Below are 15,126 nucleotides of genomic sequence, written 5' to 3' on the forward strand. Positions count from 1 at the left end.
CCCATTCTACTCTGAAACTTACTTTCCAACCCAGCTGGTCTCTTCACAGTGGCTGAACATATATTTTCACGTCCAGCTATAAACTTTGGCACTCGACCCTAACAGTCATATAGACTTATCATCCCCCAGGCCAGCTCCATAGCCTCATCTCCCATTAGAGAAGACACTCTTCTACACTGATCTCCAAACCATCTTTGGTGGACATAATGATACTTTAGTAATTTCTGATGAAAACTAGAAGCAATTGCTGGACCCTATATTCTCTAAATTTTATGGCATTCATTAATTAACATATGGGAAAGGGAAGAGCCTAGTACCTGGGTTCCCAGTAAAGGTTATCTCCCAGTTCTTACTTACAGCAGATTTGCTTATATTACTCAATTGGATTCTACTTTCTCTTTACTACTGTTCTATGTAAAAATTCCCCACCCTGCTTGAATCATGTGATTCTACTAATATATACTGGGCCCCTTTCATGTGCAGAAATAATAGTTAAGTAAAACAGGTGATATAAAAATGAATAAGACCCAATGCTCAGCCTCAATCAAGAGAGGATAAGAGATAAATACACTAATAGCTATAACATGAGAAAGACATGGTGATATCCATAAAAAGATTCAAAATGACAATAACCATCCAGACATTTTTCCACACACTTTATGCATATTATAGTATCTCATTTATGCTCACAATAACACCGTGAGGTAGATAGTTTTATCTTTGTTTTGAAGAAAAGGAAAGCAAGGTTCAGAGAGGTTGAGTGGCTTTCACAATAGTCAACCACTAGTAAATTCTACTCCAAAGTCTTTGGCCTTAACTGCATGGAGAGTTGGAAAAAGGCAAATTAATATCTGACTGAGACATCAGGAAAATCTTCATTAGAGATTGATTTTGAAGAATGGTTAGGATTTTAAGAAACAGATGGATAAGGAACATTCAAGATAGAATGAAGGCAAAGAGTAGAAGTAAGGAAATCAGGAAATCCAGGCATGTATGGGAAAAAACAATTAGAGGCATTTGACCAGAAAACAGAGTTTGATTGAGAGGTTAATCCCAGGATGGAGCTAGATTGTGAATGGCACTGGATTCCAAGCTGAAGGATCTGCCTTTAATTATGAGGCAATAAAGTGTATAATCCTAACTCCATTTTACCCTTACTATGAAATAAGCCATATAAGGTTTTACCACCTGGGATTCAGCTTAGAAAAAGTTAGAGAGTGGGAACTGCCTATAGCTGAGCGTTAGAAGGATAATTTGAACAATGGCAGAGAAAGGGAATTCTTGGTGGCAGTTGTTGTGTCCCTGAGAAGGCTGATCAGAGGTCTGCCATGGGCTGAGAGAAGAGTGAATGAACAAGAGACTGGACAAGAGTATGAAAACAGATTCTATAGAATTTAGGGACAAGAAAGAAGGAAAATACCATGGCTAGAAAGGAGAGTGGCAGTCTGATATCTTAGAGGCAGAGCAGGTTTGAGTAGTGGATAATAGTGTCAACATTTTAAGTAGCAGCAGAAGAAATGAAGATAGAGGTCATTCGGGTTGTGCCAAGGTAGGTCACCACTGAATCCCCAGCACTTAGTATAGTGCCTGGGAATTAATAATAAATATGAGTGGAATGTACTAAGGGGGTCATCACCAAAGATTAATGTAAATGAACACTCAGTGGCCAGAGACTCAAAGAAGAAGAGAGGAAAACCAAGTGAGATGCTAACATCTCTGTAGATAATAAACAAGTTACAAGGAAAATAAGTTGTAATGAGACATGGAAAAGTCCAGCAAAAAGAAACACCATGATAAGCAGAATGGTGGCCATGGAAGTAACAACTCACCTACTGAATCAACTAGCCCCGAAAATGGATGGCACTGTAGCATCGGGCCCATACCCAGCCATCACTAACCTTAAAAGCTTTTGCACAGCAAAGGAAACCATAAACAAAACAAAAAGGCAACACACAAAATGGGAGAAAACATTTGCAAACAAAGCGACTGACAAGGGATCAATCTCCAAAATATACAAATATACAAAGAGTGCATGCTGCTCAATATCAAAAAAACAACCCAATCAAAAAATGGGCAGAAGATCTAAATAGACATTTCTCCAAAGAAGACATACAGTTGGCCAAGAGGCACATGAAAAGATGCTCAACACCACTAATTATTAGAGAAATGTGAATCAAAACTACCATGAGGTACCACCACATACCAGACAGAATGGCCATCATTAAAAAGTCTACAAACGCTGGTAGGGTGTAGGGAAAGGGAAGCCTCCTACAATGTTGGTGGGAATGTAAACTGGCATAGCCACTATGGAGAACAGTGTGGAGGTTCCTTAAAAAACTAAAAATAGAGCTATCATATGATCCAGCAATCCCACTCCTGGGCATATACCTGGAGAAAAATGAAATTTGAAAAAATATAAGAATCCAACAGCACATTAAAAGGATCATACACCATGATCAAGTGGGGTTTAACCCAGGAATGCAAGGATTCTTCAATATATGCAAATCAATCAATGTGATACACCATATTAATGAATTGAAGGAGAAAAACCATATGATCATCTCAATAGAGGCAGAGAAAGCTTTCAACAAAATTCAACTTATTTATGATAAAAACCCTCCAAAAAGCAGGCATAAAGGGAACTTACCTCAACATAATAAAGGCCATATATGACAAAGCCACAGCCAACACTGTCCTCAATGGTGAAAAACTGAAACCATTTCCACTAAGAACAGGAACAAGACAAGGTTGCCCACTCTCACCATTCTTATTCAACATAGTTTTGGAAGTTTAAACCACAGCAATCGGAGAAGAAAAAGAAATAAAAGGAATCCAGATCGGAAAAGAAGAAGTAAAGCCGTCACAGTTTGCAGATGACATTATACTAAACATAGAGAATCCTAAAGATGCTACCAGAAAACTACTAGAGCTAATCAATGAATTTGGTAAAGTAGCAGAACACAAAATTAATGCACAGAAATCTCTGCATTCCTATACACTAATGATGAAAAATCTGAAAGTGAAATTAAGAAAACACTCCCAAATACCATTGCAACAAAAAGAATAAAATATCTAGGAATAAACCTACCTAAGGAGACAAAAGACCTGTATGAAGAAAACTATAAGACACTGATGAAAGAAATTAAAGATGATACAAATAGATGGAGAGATATACCATGCTCTTGGATTTGAAGAATCAACATTGTGAAAATGACTCTACTACCCAAAGCAATCTACAGATTCAATGCAATCCCTATCAAACTACCAATGACATTTTTCACAGAACTAGAATGAAACATTTCACAATTGTATGGAAACACAAAAGACCCCGAATAGCCAAAGCAGTCTTGAGAAAGAAAAACGGAGCTGGAGAAATCAGGCTCCCTGACTTCAGACTATACTACAAAGCTACAGTAATCAAGACAATATAGTACTGGCACAAAACAGAAATATAGATCAATGGAACAGGATAGAAAACCCAGAGATAATCCCACGCACATATGGTCACCTTATCTTTGATAAAGGAGGCAAGAATATACAATGGAGAAAAGACAGCCTCTTCATTAAGTGGTGCTGGGAAAACTGGACAGCTACATGTAAAAGAATGAAATTAGAACACTCCCTAACACCATACACAAAAATAAACTCTAAATGGATTAAAGACCTAAATGTAAGGCCAAACACTATAAAACTCTTAGAGGAAAACATAGGCAGAACACTCTGTGACATAAATCACAGCAAGATCCTTTTTGACCCACCCCCTAGAGAAATGGAAATAAAAACAAAAGTAAACAAATGGGACCTAATGACAATTAAAAGCTTTTGCACAGCAAAGGAAACCATAAATAAGACGAAAAGACAACCCTCAGAATGGGAGAAAATATTTGCAAATGAAGCAACTGACAAAGGATTAACCTCCAAAATTTACAAGTAGCTCAGGCAGCTCAATATCAAAAAAACAAACAATCCAATCCAAAAATGGGCAGAAGATCTATATAGACATTTCTCCAAAGAAGATATACAGGTTGCCAACAAACACGTGAAAGAATGCTCAACATCATTAATCATTAGAGAAATGCAAATCAAAACTACAATGAGATATCATCTCACACCAGTCAGAATGGCTATCATCAAAAAATCTACAAACAATAAATGCTAGAGAGGGTGTGGAGAAAAGGGAACCCTCCTGCACTATTGGTGGGAATGTAAATTGATACAGCCACTGTGGAGAATAGTGTGCAGGTTCCTTAAAAATCTAAAAATAGAACTACCTTATGACCCAGCAATCCCACTACTGGGGATATACCCTGAAAAAAACATAATTCAAAAAGACTCATGTACCACAATGTTCACTGAAGCTCTATCTACAATAGCCAGGACATGGAAGCAACCTAAGTGTCCATCGACAGATGAATGGATAAAGAAGATGTGGCACATATATAATACAATGGAATATTACTCAGCCATAAAAAGAAATGAAATTGAGTTATTTGTAGTGAGGTGGATGGACCTAGAGTCTGTCATACAGAGTGAAGTAAGAGAAAAACAAATACCGTATGCAGCTGCATAGCACAGGGAGATCAGCTCGGTGCTTTGTGACCACCTAGAGGGGTGGGATAGGGAGGGTGGGTGGGAGGGAGAGAGACGCAAGAGGAAAGAGATATGGGGATATATGTATAGCTGATTCACTTTGTTATAAAGCAGAAACTAAGACACCATTGTAAAGCAATTATACTCCAATAAAGATGTTAAAAAATAATAATAATAATACATGTACTCCAATGTTCATTGCAGCACTCTTCACAATAGCCAGGACATGGTAGCAACCTAAATGTCCATTGACACAGGAATGGATAAAGAAGATGTGATACATATATACAATGGAATATTACTCAGCCATAAGAAAAGAATGAAATAATGCCATTTGCAGCAACATGGATGGACCTATAGATTGTCATACTGAGTGAAGTAATTCAGAGAAAGACAAATGTCATATGGTATCATTTATATGTGGAATCTAAAAAAAGGTATAAATGAACCTACTTACAAAACAGAAATATAGTCACAGATGTAGAAAACAAATTTATGGTTACCAAGGGTGAAAGCAGGGGTGGGGAGGGGAGATAAACTGGGAGATTGGGATTGATGTATACACACTCCTATAAATAAAATAGGTAACTGATAAGAACCTACTGTATAGCCCAGGGAACTCTACTCAATACTCTGTAATGACCTATATGGGCACAGAACCTAAAAAAGAGTGAATATATGTATATGTATAACTGATTCACTTTGCTGTACAGCAGAAACTAACACAACATTGTAAGTCAACTATACTCCAATAAAAATTAATTTAAAAAAAAAGAAACACTATGACAGTCAAAAGAAGAAAAAGAGCTGAGTGATAGTAGCTGAAAATACTAAGCTTCAGGGAGACAGAAAATACATACTCTAATTCTCTTGCTCCCCTTAGTAATGGCATGGACCTATTACTAACTACTGAATTAAACAAAGGTGAAGAGGCTTCACGGTCTTCAGCCAAAACCGGAATCCCAGAATATCCACAAACAGAAGTCACGGGGCCATCACCCTGAGGGGCCCCTGGAGAGTGGAGCCAGGCCCTCCTGGTGTGGTCTCATCTCTTCCATAACACTGCAGCTCAACACCACTCTCTTCCCAGCACCAGAATCTGGGTCACAGAGGGGTGGGGCTCTGGCCGTTCCCTGTATCTAATAAGTAACTCCCACTGATTTTCCAGCCCTTCCTTCTCCACCAATAGCTCTGACTGTTGGCACCAGAGGGCAGGCCCGGAAAATCATTCATACATTAGCGGTGCTCTCCATCCCCCCATCCTCACCCAGAGGTGCATATAAAGCCCGAATAGCCTGAGGCCTAAGAATGTGAATCTCAGAAGTTGAGTGAACAACCACTGTGCTCTCTGTACCCTCATCCTGGTCACTGCTGCTGCTGTAACAGCCCCAGGCCAAGAACATGAACAAGCTACTGCTTTGGGTCTCTGTCCTCGCCAGCCTTCCAGAAGGCTTTGCTCAGAAAGGTAGGGTGGTCAGGGTGTGATCAAGGAGCATGAGATGAGAAAAAGATTGTGATTTTTTTCCCTGCACTTAATGGTGAAGGTCACTATATTTCTTTCTCTTCCCACAGACCTCAGTAGGAAGGTGTTTGTGTTCCCTAGAGAATCTTCTACTGACCACGTGAACCTGGTCACAAAACTGGAGAAGCCTCTGCAGAACTTTACCTTGTGTTTTCGAGCCTATAGTGATCTCTCCTGTGGCTACAGCCTCTTCTCCTATAACACCCAGGGCAAGGATAATGAGCTGCTAATTTTTAAAGACAGAATTGGAGAGTACAGTTTATACATTGGAAGAACCAAAGCTACTGCCAGAGTTATTGAGGAGTTCCCCACTCCAGTGCACATCTGTACCAGTTGGGAGTCTTCCACAGGCATTGTCGAATTCTGGGTCAATGGGAAGCCGTTGGTGAAAAAGGGCCTGAGACAGGGTTATTCTGTGGGAGCTAACCCCAAGATTGTCCTGGGCCAGGAGCAGGATTCCTATGGAGGAGGCTTTGATAAAACCCAGTCCTTTATGGGAGAGATTGGGGATTTGTACATGTGGGACTCTCTTCTGTCTCCCGAAGAGATCTAGTTTGTGTATCAGGGTTCCTACTCCCTCAATCCCACCATCCTGGACTGGCAGGCTCTGAACTATGAAATGAAAGGCTATGTTGTCATCAAGCCCCTGGTGTGGGGCTGAGGTCTGGAATCCACAAGAGCACTTGAAAATGAAATAACCAACACCCAAGAGCTCTGCTCAAGGCAACTGGATACTGAATCCTAGATCTATAGCTCTTTCTTCTTTGAATTCCCTGTCTACAATGTGCCTAATTAAAAAAATGTATTATACCACCTGCCTTTGTTTAATGCTTGCCATAGTCCCAAATATTTTCTCTTATGTCTACTTATATGTGAAAATTGGTGTTTCATTATCCAGAAAAATCAGGTTGCAAATTATGGGGAGGGAAACCTTTAAGTAACTAAACAGGTATATCATAAAGCCAGAACACTCAACAAGTGGGGCAGCAGCAACACTTACAAGCTACTAATAATCGTATTAACAACTCAAAATGTGTGTGGAGTTGCAACAGAAATCCTTCTATTTGGTTTTCCAGCTACAAAATCAAAAAGAGGTCTGAGCTTCTGCCAAGGAGACAACTATAATGAGATAAGCAACAGCTGAGAAGTTAATAGCAAGTAATGAGATGAGGAAAAAAAACTAGAAGTAGCAAGAATGAAAACTGAAAGTGTATGAGAGTCTGGAATCATTTTGGGTAAGGGCAAACATGGCTTTTTCCCTCAAAAATCCTAGTGGTACCATACAATGCCTGATTTTCATAATACTGTCGTGAAGTCATCCAGGATATTGCTCACATGAGTTCCCAGTTTAAAATCCTTCCACGGATCCCCACCTCATACAGCATACAACTTAAACCCTTTGACATGCCCCCCCCCATAATCTGGTCTCCGCTTACCTCTTTAAGATACAACTCTTAGTATAGTAATTGTCTTCCCAATTATAACACTGAAAAATAATTGTGAGATGTTATTATTAGTTATTTTCATTATTATGAAAACTATGGAGCAGAGTGTCTGGCATATCCTCAACAGATATTAAGTCCCTTCTCAGAGAAGCAAGGACCCCAAAGAAAATTTTCCTGCATATGAGAAATAAGGCAGGCTTTGCCCACAGATAACAGAATATGAAGCCAAAAGACAGCATCCAGTGGGGCTTCAGAATAACCAAGTAATTACTTTATTTACCTATTTATTTATTTATAGCTGCATTGGGTCTTCGTTGCTGTGTACAGGCTTTCTCTAAGTGCAGCAAGCAGGGGCTACCCTTCATTGTGGTACACTGGGTTGTCATTGTGGTGGCTTCTCTTGTTGTGGAGCATGGGCTCTAGGCACGTGGGCTTCACTAGTTGTGGCACACGGTTTCTGTGGTTGTGGTTCACAGGCTCTAGAGCACAGCCTCAGTAGTTGCAGCGCACGGGCTTAGTTGCTCGGCAGCATGTGGGATCTTCCCGGACCAAGGCTCAAACCTGTTTCCCCTGCCTTGGCAGGCAGATTCTTAACCACTGCACCACCAGGGAAGTCTCCAAGTGATTACTTCTAACTCATGCATCCATTCACCCAGGATGGACAAAGAGGCAGCCACCAGACCCAGTAAAGTAGGTTGGAGCATTTAGCAACAGGCCTCAGGGCTGGGCTTACCAGAAAAGTCTATAAAGGACTTTGCCCTAATGAGAGGGCTTGAAGCTTTCTCTATGTTTTATATGGGAACTGTGGGGAGGTCTGAGGTTAAAGCAACAAGGTCTCCTTGAGTCTGGGATATGCCTTAGCTCAGAGTTGAGTTGGGTGAGGATAAAAAAAAGAGATTTTCTCTTGTCCTCACTAGAAAGCAGCAATGTATAGTCACCTTTGGAGAGTAACATGGAGATTTTCTAGGCCTTCATGGTACTTCCTCTATTTACAAAGAACAGGTATCCAAGAACATTCGAAGAACATAAGGAAAACTGAAACATGACCTGAGTCACCTTTAATCCTTACCTTGATGTGACTAAATAGCTGATTAACTTATAAACTAAACTCCATTTGTGCTCCAGAATTGTCCACTTAGGTTTTGTCTGGCCATGGCCATTCTTCTGTGAGTTCAATATGGGAGATGCAAAGCAGTTCCACCATATGTTGGGGCAGTGGTCAAGGTACACACATCATGTCACATACAACCACAGGATCCAAAGCAAAACTAATCTAGTGTTATGGATAAGTTACACTGAGGCCCTAGTCTACAAGGGGTTGATCCAACTGTGTCTGGAGCAAGGAGGCAAAGACAAATGTAAAGCATTTCATCCAGAGCTCTAGCTGCTACAGTAACTTCTCATTGTAACCTCATGGGGTTCTTGTAAGGATTAGATGTGATGAGACATTCACAGCACCTACTCAGTACATGTTCTGGCACCATGTAAGTGCTAAGTGTCAACTAAGACATAAAGGAAAATGAGAATTACCACCTAAAACTTCAAATCATCTGCCTTAAACTTCTTGGTATATTCCTACAAACAAAAAGAAAGATTCATGCTCTATTTTCAGTCTCTGCTCCCAACCCTAATCCTTCCCTGACCAGACCCATGTATGTCTCCTGCTAGTAGCAGAAATGGGATAAGTTCTTCCCATAGACACTAAGGGACACCACATCTGACTTTTATACAAGTGCATTTTCACCAATAGTAACTAAACAAGGGCAACACACCAACATGGATTCCAAAGAACAAAAGATAGTGCCATGTGACATTCAACACATCTTTGTCTGAGTTGAGCTATTTTTCTCCAGGAGAAAAAGAAAGAACCAGGCCATATGAGACCAAAGCTTGCCCAATATTCCCTGCATGATCCATTTGTAATGAGATCTCCCAGCTCATTTCTGGATTCTGACTCCACACAGACCCATGGGATGCATATTAAGTCTCTTGGCAAATGAACCCTGGAGACAAGAGCTAGACAACAGGAATTCTCCTCTGAGAGTCCCTTCCAAATCAGATTTAAAGGGGCAGCTCCTCGAAGGTCAGAGGTGCTCAGGGCTAGTGTGTCACCCTGTGCTTCAGCCAGAGTGCAGTGAACTGTAAGTGACCTAATAATGTAATAAGGCTGACCTAGAACCTAATAAGGCTGAGTTTTGTAAGGTACCAAGATTCTATTATTTCTTCTAGCAAAAAAAATGACAATCAGTTTTCTTGGCATTACAGTGACGTCTTGTAAATAAGTCATAATTGCCCGCTATGCTCTAAAACCAGAAAAGAGCACAGGCAGATTCTACAGACTCAAGAAGGTGGGGGAATTCCTTTGAGTATGAGAAGGCTTCTGTCCCAAAGAAAAGTCATCGTTCTCTTGTTTATTCAAATAGTTCACATAATCATCATTTTCTTAAGAAGTCAACTCCTCCATTCCTGGATCCTTAAACCTATTTTGTTTAATGAAAGGAAAAGAAAGGAAAGGAAAGGAAAGGATGGCAAGTTTGGCAAAAAGACAATGTCATTATTTTTTTAGCTGCACAACTCTTTTTAACACAAAATTATAATTATAGAGACTTGACTACCTTGCATATTTTACTTTTTAAAACAGATTCTGTTTCTAGGCACAGATTTTGCTTATAAAGATGTAGATAATTTTAAGTACCCATGAGTTTTGTCATAATTTCTTCCCTTTGCAAATGGTACTTCCTTTATACCCTCAAATTATTTTTCCCCTCTATCTTATTTTTCTTTTTCCTCTAGTCGGAGTATTGGCTTCATGACTAAACTTTTGATGCATGAGCACATTTCAGTCTTCTTACTCCCCCACAGGGTTTTTGTCCTTCTGGAGTATTTAAATCATTTTGAAAGCTCCTTTCTATTCTATACTATGCTTTTGAGATTGTCTACTGGTGTGTCCCTCACACAGAAACACCCCGAGGGTTCAGGCACAGAGAGGAACCAGATTTGGGTGGTAGAAGGGCTGCTCCTCCAGTGCCCAGCTGCAGTCACTTCTGGCCGGGGTGACTCAAAAGAGCAACCAGGGGGGAAAAAGGAGGCAGCCATCTGGTGCTAAAATCATCCTTAAGTTCATTGACACCGGGCTTCACTGGTGCCGCAGTGGTTGAGAGTCCGCCTGCCGATGCAGGGGACACGGGTTCGTGCCCTGGTCCGGGAAGATCCCACATGCCGCGGAGCGGCTGGGCCCGTGAGCCATGGCCGCTGAGCCTGCACGTCTGGAGCCTATGCTCAGCAACGGGAGAGGCCACAACAGTGAGAGGCCCGCATGCCGCAAAAAAAAAAAAAAAAAAAAAAAAAAAAAGAGGTTAAAAAGTGAGATAGGAGGCAATTGCTCTTAATCTGTATTCTTAGTCCTTAATGCTAAAACATCCCTGGAGACGTGACAAGATGGAGTGAACCGCACCCTAGAACTCCTGATGTGGACAGCAATGGTCGGGAGGAATACTTGGAAAAATATTCCAAGTGTGATGAGCATATGACACTTATTCTAGGAAGTACAGCTAACCACCAAAGTGCACTTTATGGAGGGTGAATCCCAATCACTACAGGGCTCTTTGTTTATTTTGGCTAAAGGGCATGTGGAAGCTTCGGCTGTGCCTGAGTTCCTCTGGAAGGCGAAATGATAGCTCCTCCTAGTGGCAGAACATCACCCTTCCCTCACCTACTACACACCTTGCCTCTAAATAAATACTAACATGGAAAGAACGCTGCTTTGAACATTTGCGTTGAACATTTGCATTATGTGCTCCCACATGTCTTGAGCTGGCCTTCTTTTTGCATTTTTTCTCTCAAGTTCTAAGAATATCCTGCCTTAAGATAGTCTTTCATTGTCTGTTCAATCCAATTCAAATGTTCACCACAGGCAATAAACTTATTTCTCACCCCTCTTTTTCTCCTGGGCTTATGTACCTGGGCCACATTCCCTGGTCATCGGCCATCCTGTTTATAACTTTACAATTTATTCGAAGAAAGTAACTTTATATTTACCTGAGGCATACTTATAGCAAATCCAGCTGATTCGGGGTGAAAGCAGTACTTTTCAGGCCCTAAAGACACCAGGGATTTTCTTCCTCCTCCTGACTCAATTCAGCTTTTCTTCTTCTTCCCTACTCCAAATATGTCTATGGCTTTCCTGGCTTAATACCTTCTTAACCATTTTTTTGTAACTCACTGCAATAGGCTCATCAGAAAAGGGGAAAGGCACGTACGATCTGCTGTTCTCATCGATGACATGTTAAAAGTTCTTTTTTGTTTCCTCCCTGTAACCAGGCTTTCCATCCCAAGACTCTACTGAAACTGGCCAGTACCTCACCAGTGACCTCCTTCTTACTCAATCTAATACCTGTTCTCAGTTGTCATCCTCCTTGGCTTCTCCAAACTATCTATGAGCTATACATTTATGCTCAAAGTTAAAATAATTTAAAATAAGGTCCATAATCCTCATAATCTCACCATATATTATAGGTGAGATTCCTATAATCTCACCCCACCCGAAGATAATGGTTAACCCGTGATAATATCAGCTGTATATTCTTTCAGACTTTTTGCATATATAAATACATGCATTCACACACACAGACACACACTTTTAACCATATGGCAACCCACCGTGTTATTGTTATTTATATAGCTTTTCTGTTGCCCTTATTTAATGCATTCCACACATCTGTCTATGGAAGTACACTAGAGTAGCACTGTTCAACACAACTTTCACCAAGGAAGGAAATGTTTGATATCTGTGCTGCCCAACAGAGTAGCCACTATTTATGTGTTGCGTTTGGGCACTTGAAATGTGGCTACTGGGACTGATGAACTGAATTTTTCCTTTAATTTTAAGTAGCCACAGCTCTACAGCTCTACCTCATCCTTCCTAAAAGCTGCTTAGAGTTGCACTGACACTCTTTCATCCCTACCTATCCAATTGGTATCTTGGCAGCCTCTTAATATAAATTACTTTAATTAGTGGCACACTCATTTCTACTTTAAATGTCTACCTTCTTATTTCCCACAATGGAGTACTTTCCAGAATATCCACAACATTTTCTAGATTGTGTTTCCCAGATTCCTAGGAATCTAGATTCACTAAGAATCTAGAATGTTGCCTAGATTGCTACTGTAAGTTTCCTAGATTTGCCAAAATCCTCCAGCCTGCTAGTATTATCTTGTTCTTTGCAGAAAATGGTCCAAACCACCATTTGATATGTGGTGGCAATCCCAGAGTCCCTCACCAAATTTCCAGGAAATACTGTGTGTGCTTGCCAGGGGGAAGATAGGACAAGAGAGGCCCTTGTACTTCTTCCAATCATTACTAGCAAGAAGTTTTTCTTCCTCCCTCTGGATTTTACCTCTTGCATATGGTACCCTTTTTCTGCACTGCCATCACCCAATTCTCTCCACTTTCCCAAATACCACTAACTCAAGATTGTACATATGACAGCTTTAAATGAAAGTTTGGGGCTCTTGAGGGGTTTTACATCACAATATAGTTTAGCAAACAATTTAGAATCAATTATTACACCTCTTTTATTTTTAAAATTCCCTCTGCCAAAAAGAAATCGGTTATTTCTTTCATTAAAGTTTCAGCCTTCTGACATGCTGCTGGTCCTCCTCTCTTTTCCAACAATTTCCCCCTTTTCTCCTTATTTTATTCACACCTAAATCCTCAAATCCCTGTTAATACTTTTACAACAAAGCAACTTTGCTAACGGTTTGTCTCACCTAGACCAACCTGGCTGAGCCCCCAACACCTCATCTTCACTGCCGCTAATGTGTCCCTAAAGATCAACTCTCCTGAGATTAATTCTGCTCCCTGTACACTGTTCCCAGAAGTTTTTCCTAAGTGGCACCAGTGATTTTAATTCAGTAAGTCTAACTCTTTCATCTCCATTTTGTTGTGCCAGCTTCTTGTACTTTCCCTAGAAGACAAACAAAGGCAAAGCTGAGATGGTGGAGGCTCAGGGGCCCTGCAGCTTACATGTCATTAAAAGAAACAACTTTCCACCCATGCTCTACAAAATCAACAACATAATAAGGATAAGAACTTTAAAGGACATGTGAAGTAGTCTAACATATTGGTCATTCCTTAGAGGCTTAAGAAAAGATTAAGGAGACAGAAAAAACTGAATAAAGGGAGGAGGCTAAAGTAGCCATAGAGCTATGCCAGCACCCTCCTGATTATACAGTGAGGAAATAGACTCGTGTGTGTGTGCATGTGTGTGTGTCCCCACACTTCTCTCTCTATCCCTGTTTTAGAGGCCACGATGGGAATTTCTCCATGTTGACTCCCTGCATTGCTTTCAGGCACTGAAACTGAAGAATGCAGAGAAAAAACCTCACAGAAGTGACAGAGTTCATTTTCCTAGGATTCTCCAGATTCCATGAACACCAGATCATCCTCTTTTCAGTTTTTCTCATCCTGTATACATTAACCCTGGCTGTCAATGCCATCATCGTGACCATTATCCACATTGATCATCACCTCCACATGCCCATATACTTCTTCCTGAGCATCCTGGCCAGTTCAGAAACTGTGTACACACTGGTCACCATTCCACAGATGCTCTCCGGCCTCATAGCCCAGAACCAGCCAATCTCCTTGGATTGAACCACTCAAATGTTCTTCTTTGTTACCTTAGCCATCAACAACTGCTTTCTGCTCACAGTGATGGGATATGACCATTTTGTGGCCATCTGCAACCCCCTGAGATATACACTCATCATGAGCAAAAGGGTGTGTGTCCAGCTGATGTGTGGGGCCTTCAGCACTAGCCTGGCCATGGCAGCTGTCCAGGTGACATCCATATTTACCTTACCATTTTGTAACAGAGTGGTTGGTCATTTCTTCTGTGACATCCTCCCTGTCATAAAACTCTCCTGTATTGATACCACTGTCAAAGAGATCATCAATTTTGTTGTCAGTTTATCGGTGATCCTGGTTCCCATGGGCCTGGTCTTCATCTCCTATGTTCTTATCATCTCCACCATCCTCAACATCGCCTCAGCCGAAGGCCAGAAGAAGGCCTTTGCCACATGTGCCTCCCACCTCACTAAGGTCATGGTCCACTACAGCTGTGACTCCACTGCCTACCTCAAGCCTAAGTCAGAAAATTCTGTAGAACAAGACCTCCTTCTCTCAGTGACCTACACCATCATCACTCCCCTGCTGAACCCTGTTGTTTACAGTCTGAGGAACAAGGAGGTTAAGGATGCCCTACGCAGAGCTGTGGGCAGAAACATTTCTTAATCCACTGACCCTTTTTATAAAGAGCAGTATGTGTTCACATTGCATCCAACCTCACAAGTCTGTCCTGTGCAGTCTATCCTGTAATAAGATGTGCACAACTTGCTTCAACACCCTTATTACAAAAATCATCATCTTTGTCTCTACATATTTTTGTCCAGGCATTTTCAACTGGGTATTTAAGAGGTGAGGAAGGTGGGCATGATTTTTTAAAAAGCATACCAAATTTCCAGGGTAGGGCAGGGGACTTCTTAAAAGTATATTAAATGTGGTCATTT

General features: G+C 40.9%; 2 protein-coding genes across 2 annotated transcripts; both read left to right on the forward strand.

Moving 5' to 3' along the window:
• The first annotated feature begins 5,991 nt into the window (after positions 1 to 5,991).
• APCS (amyloid P component, serum) lies at positions 5,992 to 6,665 on the forward strand. The gene is made up of 2 exons (XM_060088311.1): positions 5,992 to 6,055; positions 6,163 to 6,665. The coding sequence occupies exons 1-2, from the start codon at positions 5,992 to 5,994 to the stop codon at positions 6,663 to 6,665; spliced, it is 567 nt and encodes a 188-aa protein (XP_059944294.1).
• Positions 6,666 to 13,924: 7,259 nt separating this feature from the next.
• On the forward strand, positions 13,925 to 14,811 carry LOC132483071 (putative olfactory receptor 10J6). The gene is given in 2 exon segments (XM_060088312.1): positions 13,925 to 14,755; positions 14,758 to 14,811. Coding segments are annotated over 2 exon segments (885 nt in total).
• The last annotated feature ends 315 nt before the right edge of the window (positions 14,812 to 15,126 follow it).

The sequence above is a fragment of the Mesoplodon densirostris genome, chromosome 2 (genome assembly GCF_025265405.1).
Source record: "Mesoplodon densirostris isolate mMesDen1 chromosome 2, mMesDen1 primary haplotype, whole genome shotgun sequence".
Taxonomy (NCBI): domain Eukaryota; kingdom Metazoa; phylum Chordata; class Mammalia; order Artiodactyla; family Ziphiidae; genus Mesoplodon; species Mesoplodon densirostris.

Bases quoted from the DNA above. Each gene is read 5' to 3' on its own strand.
- APCS (XM_060088311.1), top strand. From the start codon at position 5,992: ATGAACAAGCTACTGCTTTGGGTCTCTGTCCTCGCCAGCCTTCCAGAA. The intron at 6,056-6,162 runs GTAGGGTGGTCA...CTCTTCCCACAG, and splicing joins AGAAGGCTTTGCTCAGAAAG to ACCTCAGTAGGAAGGTGTTT.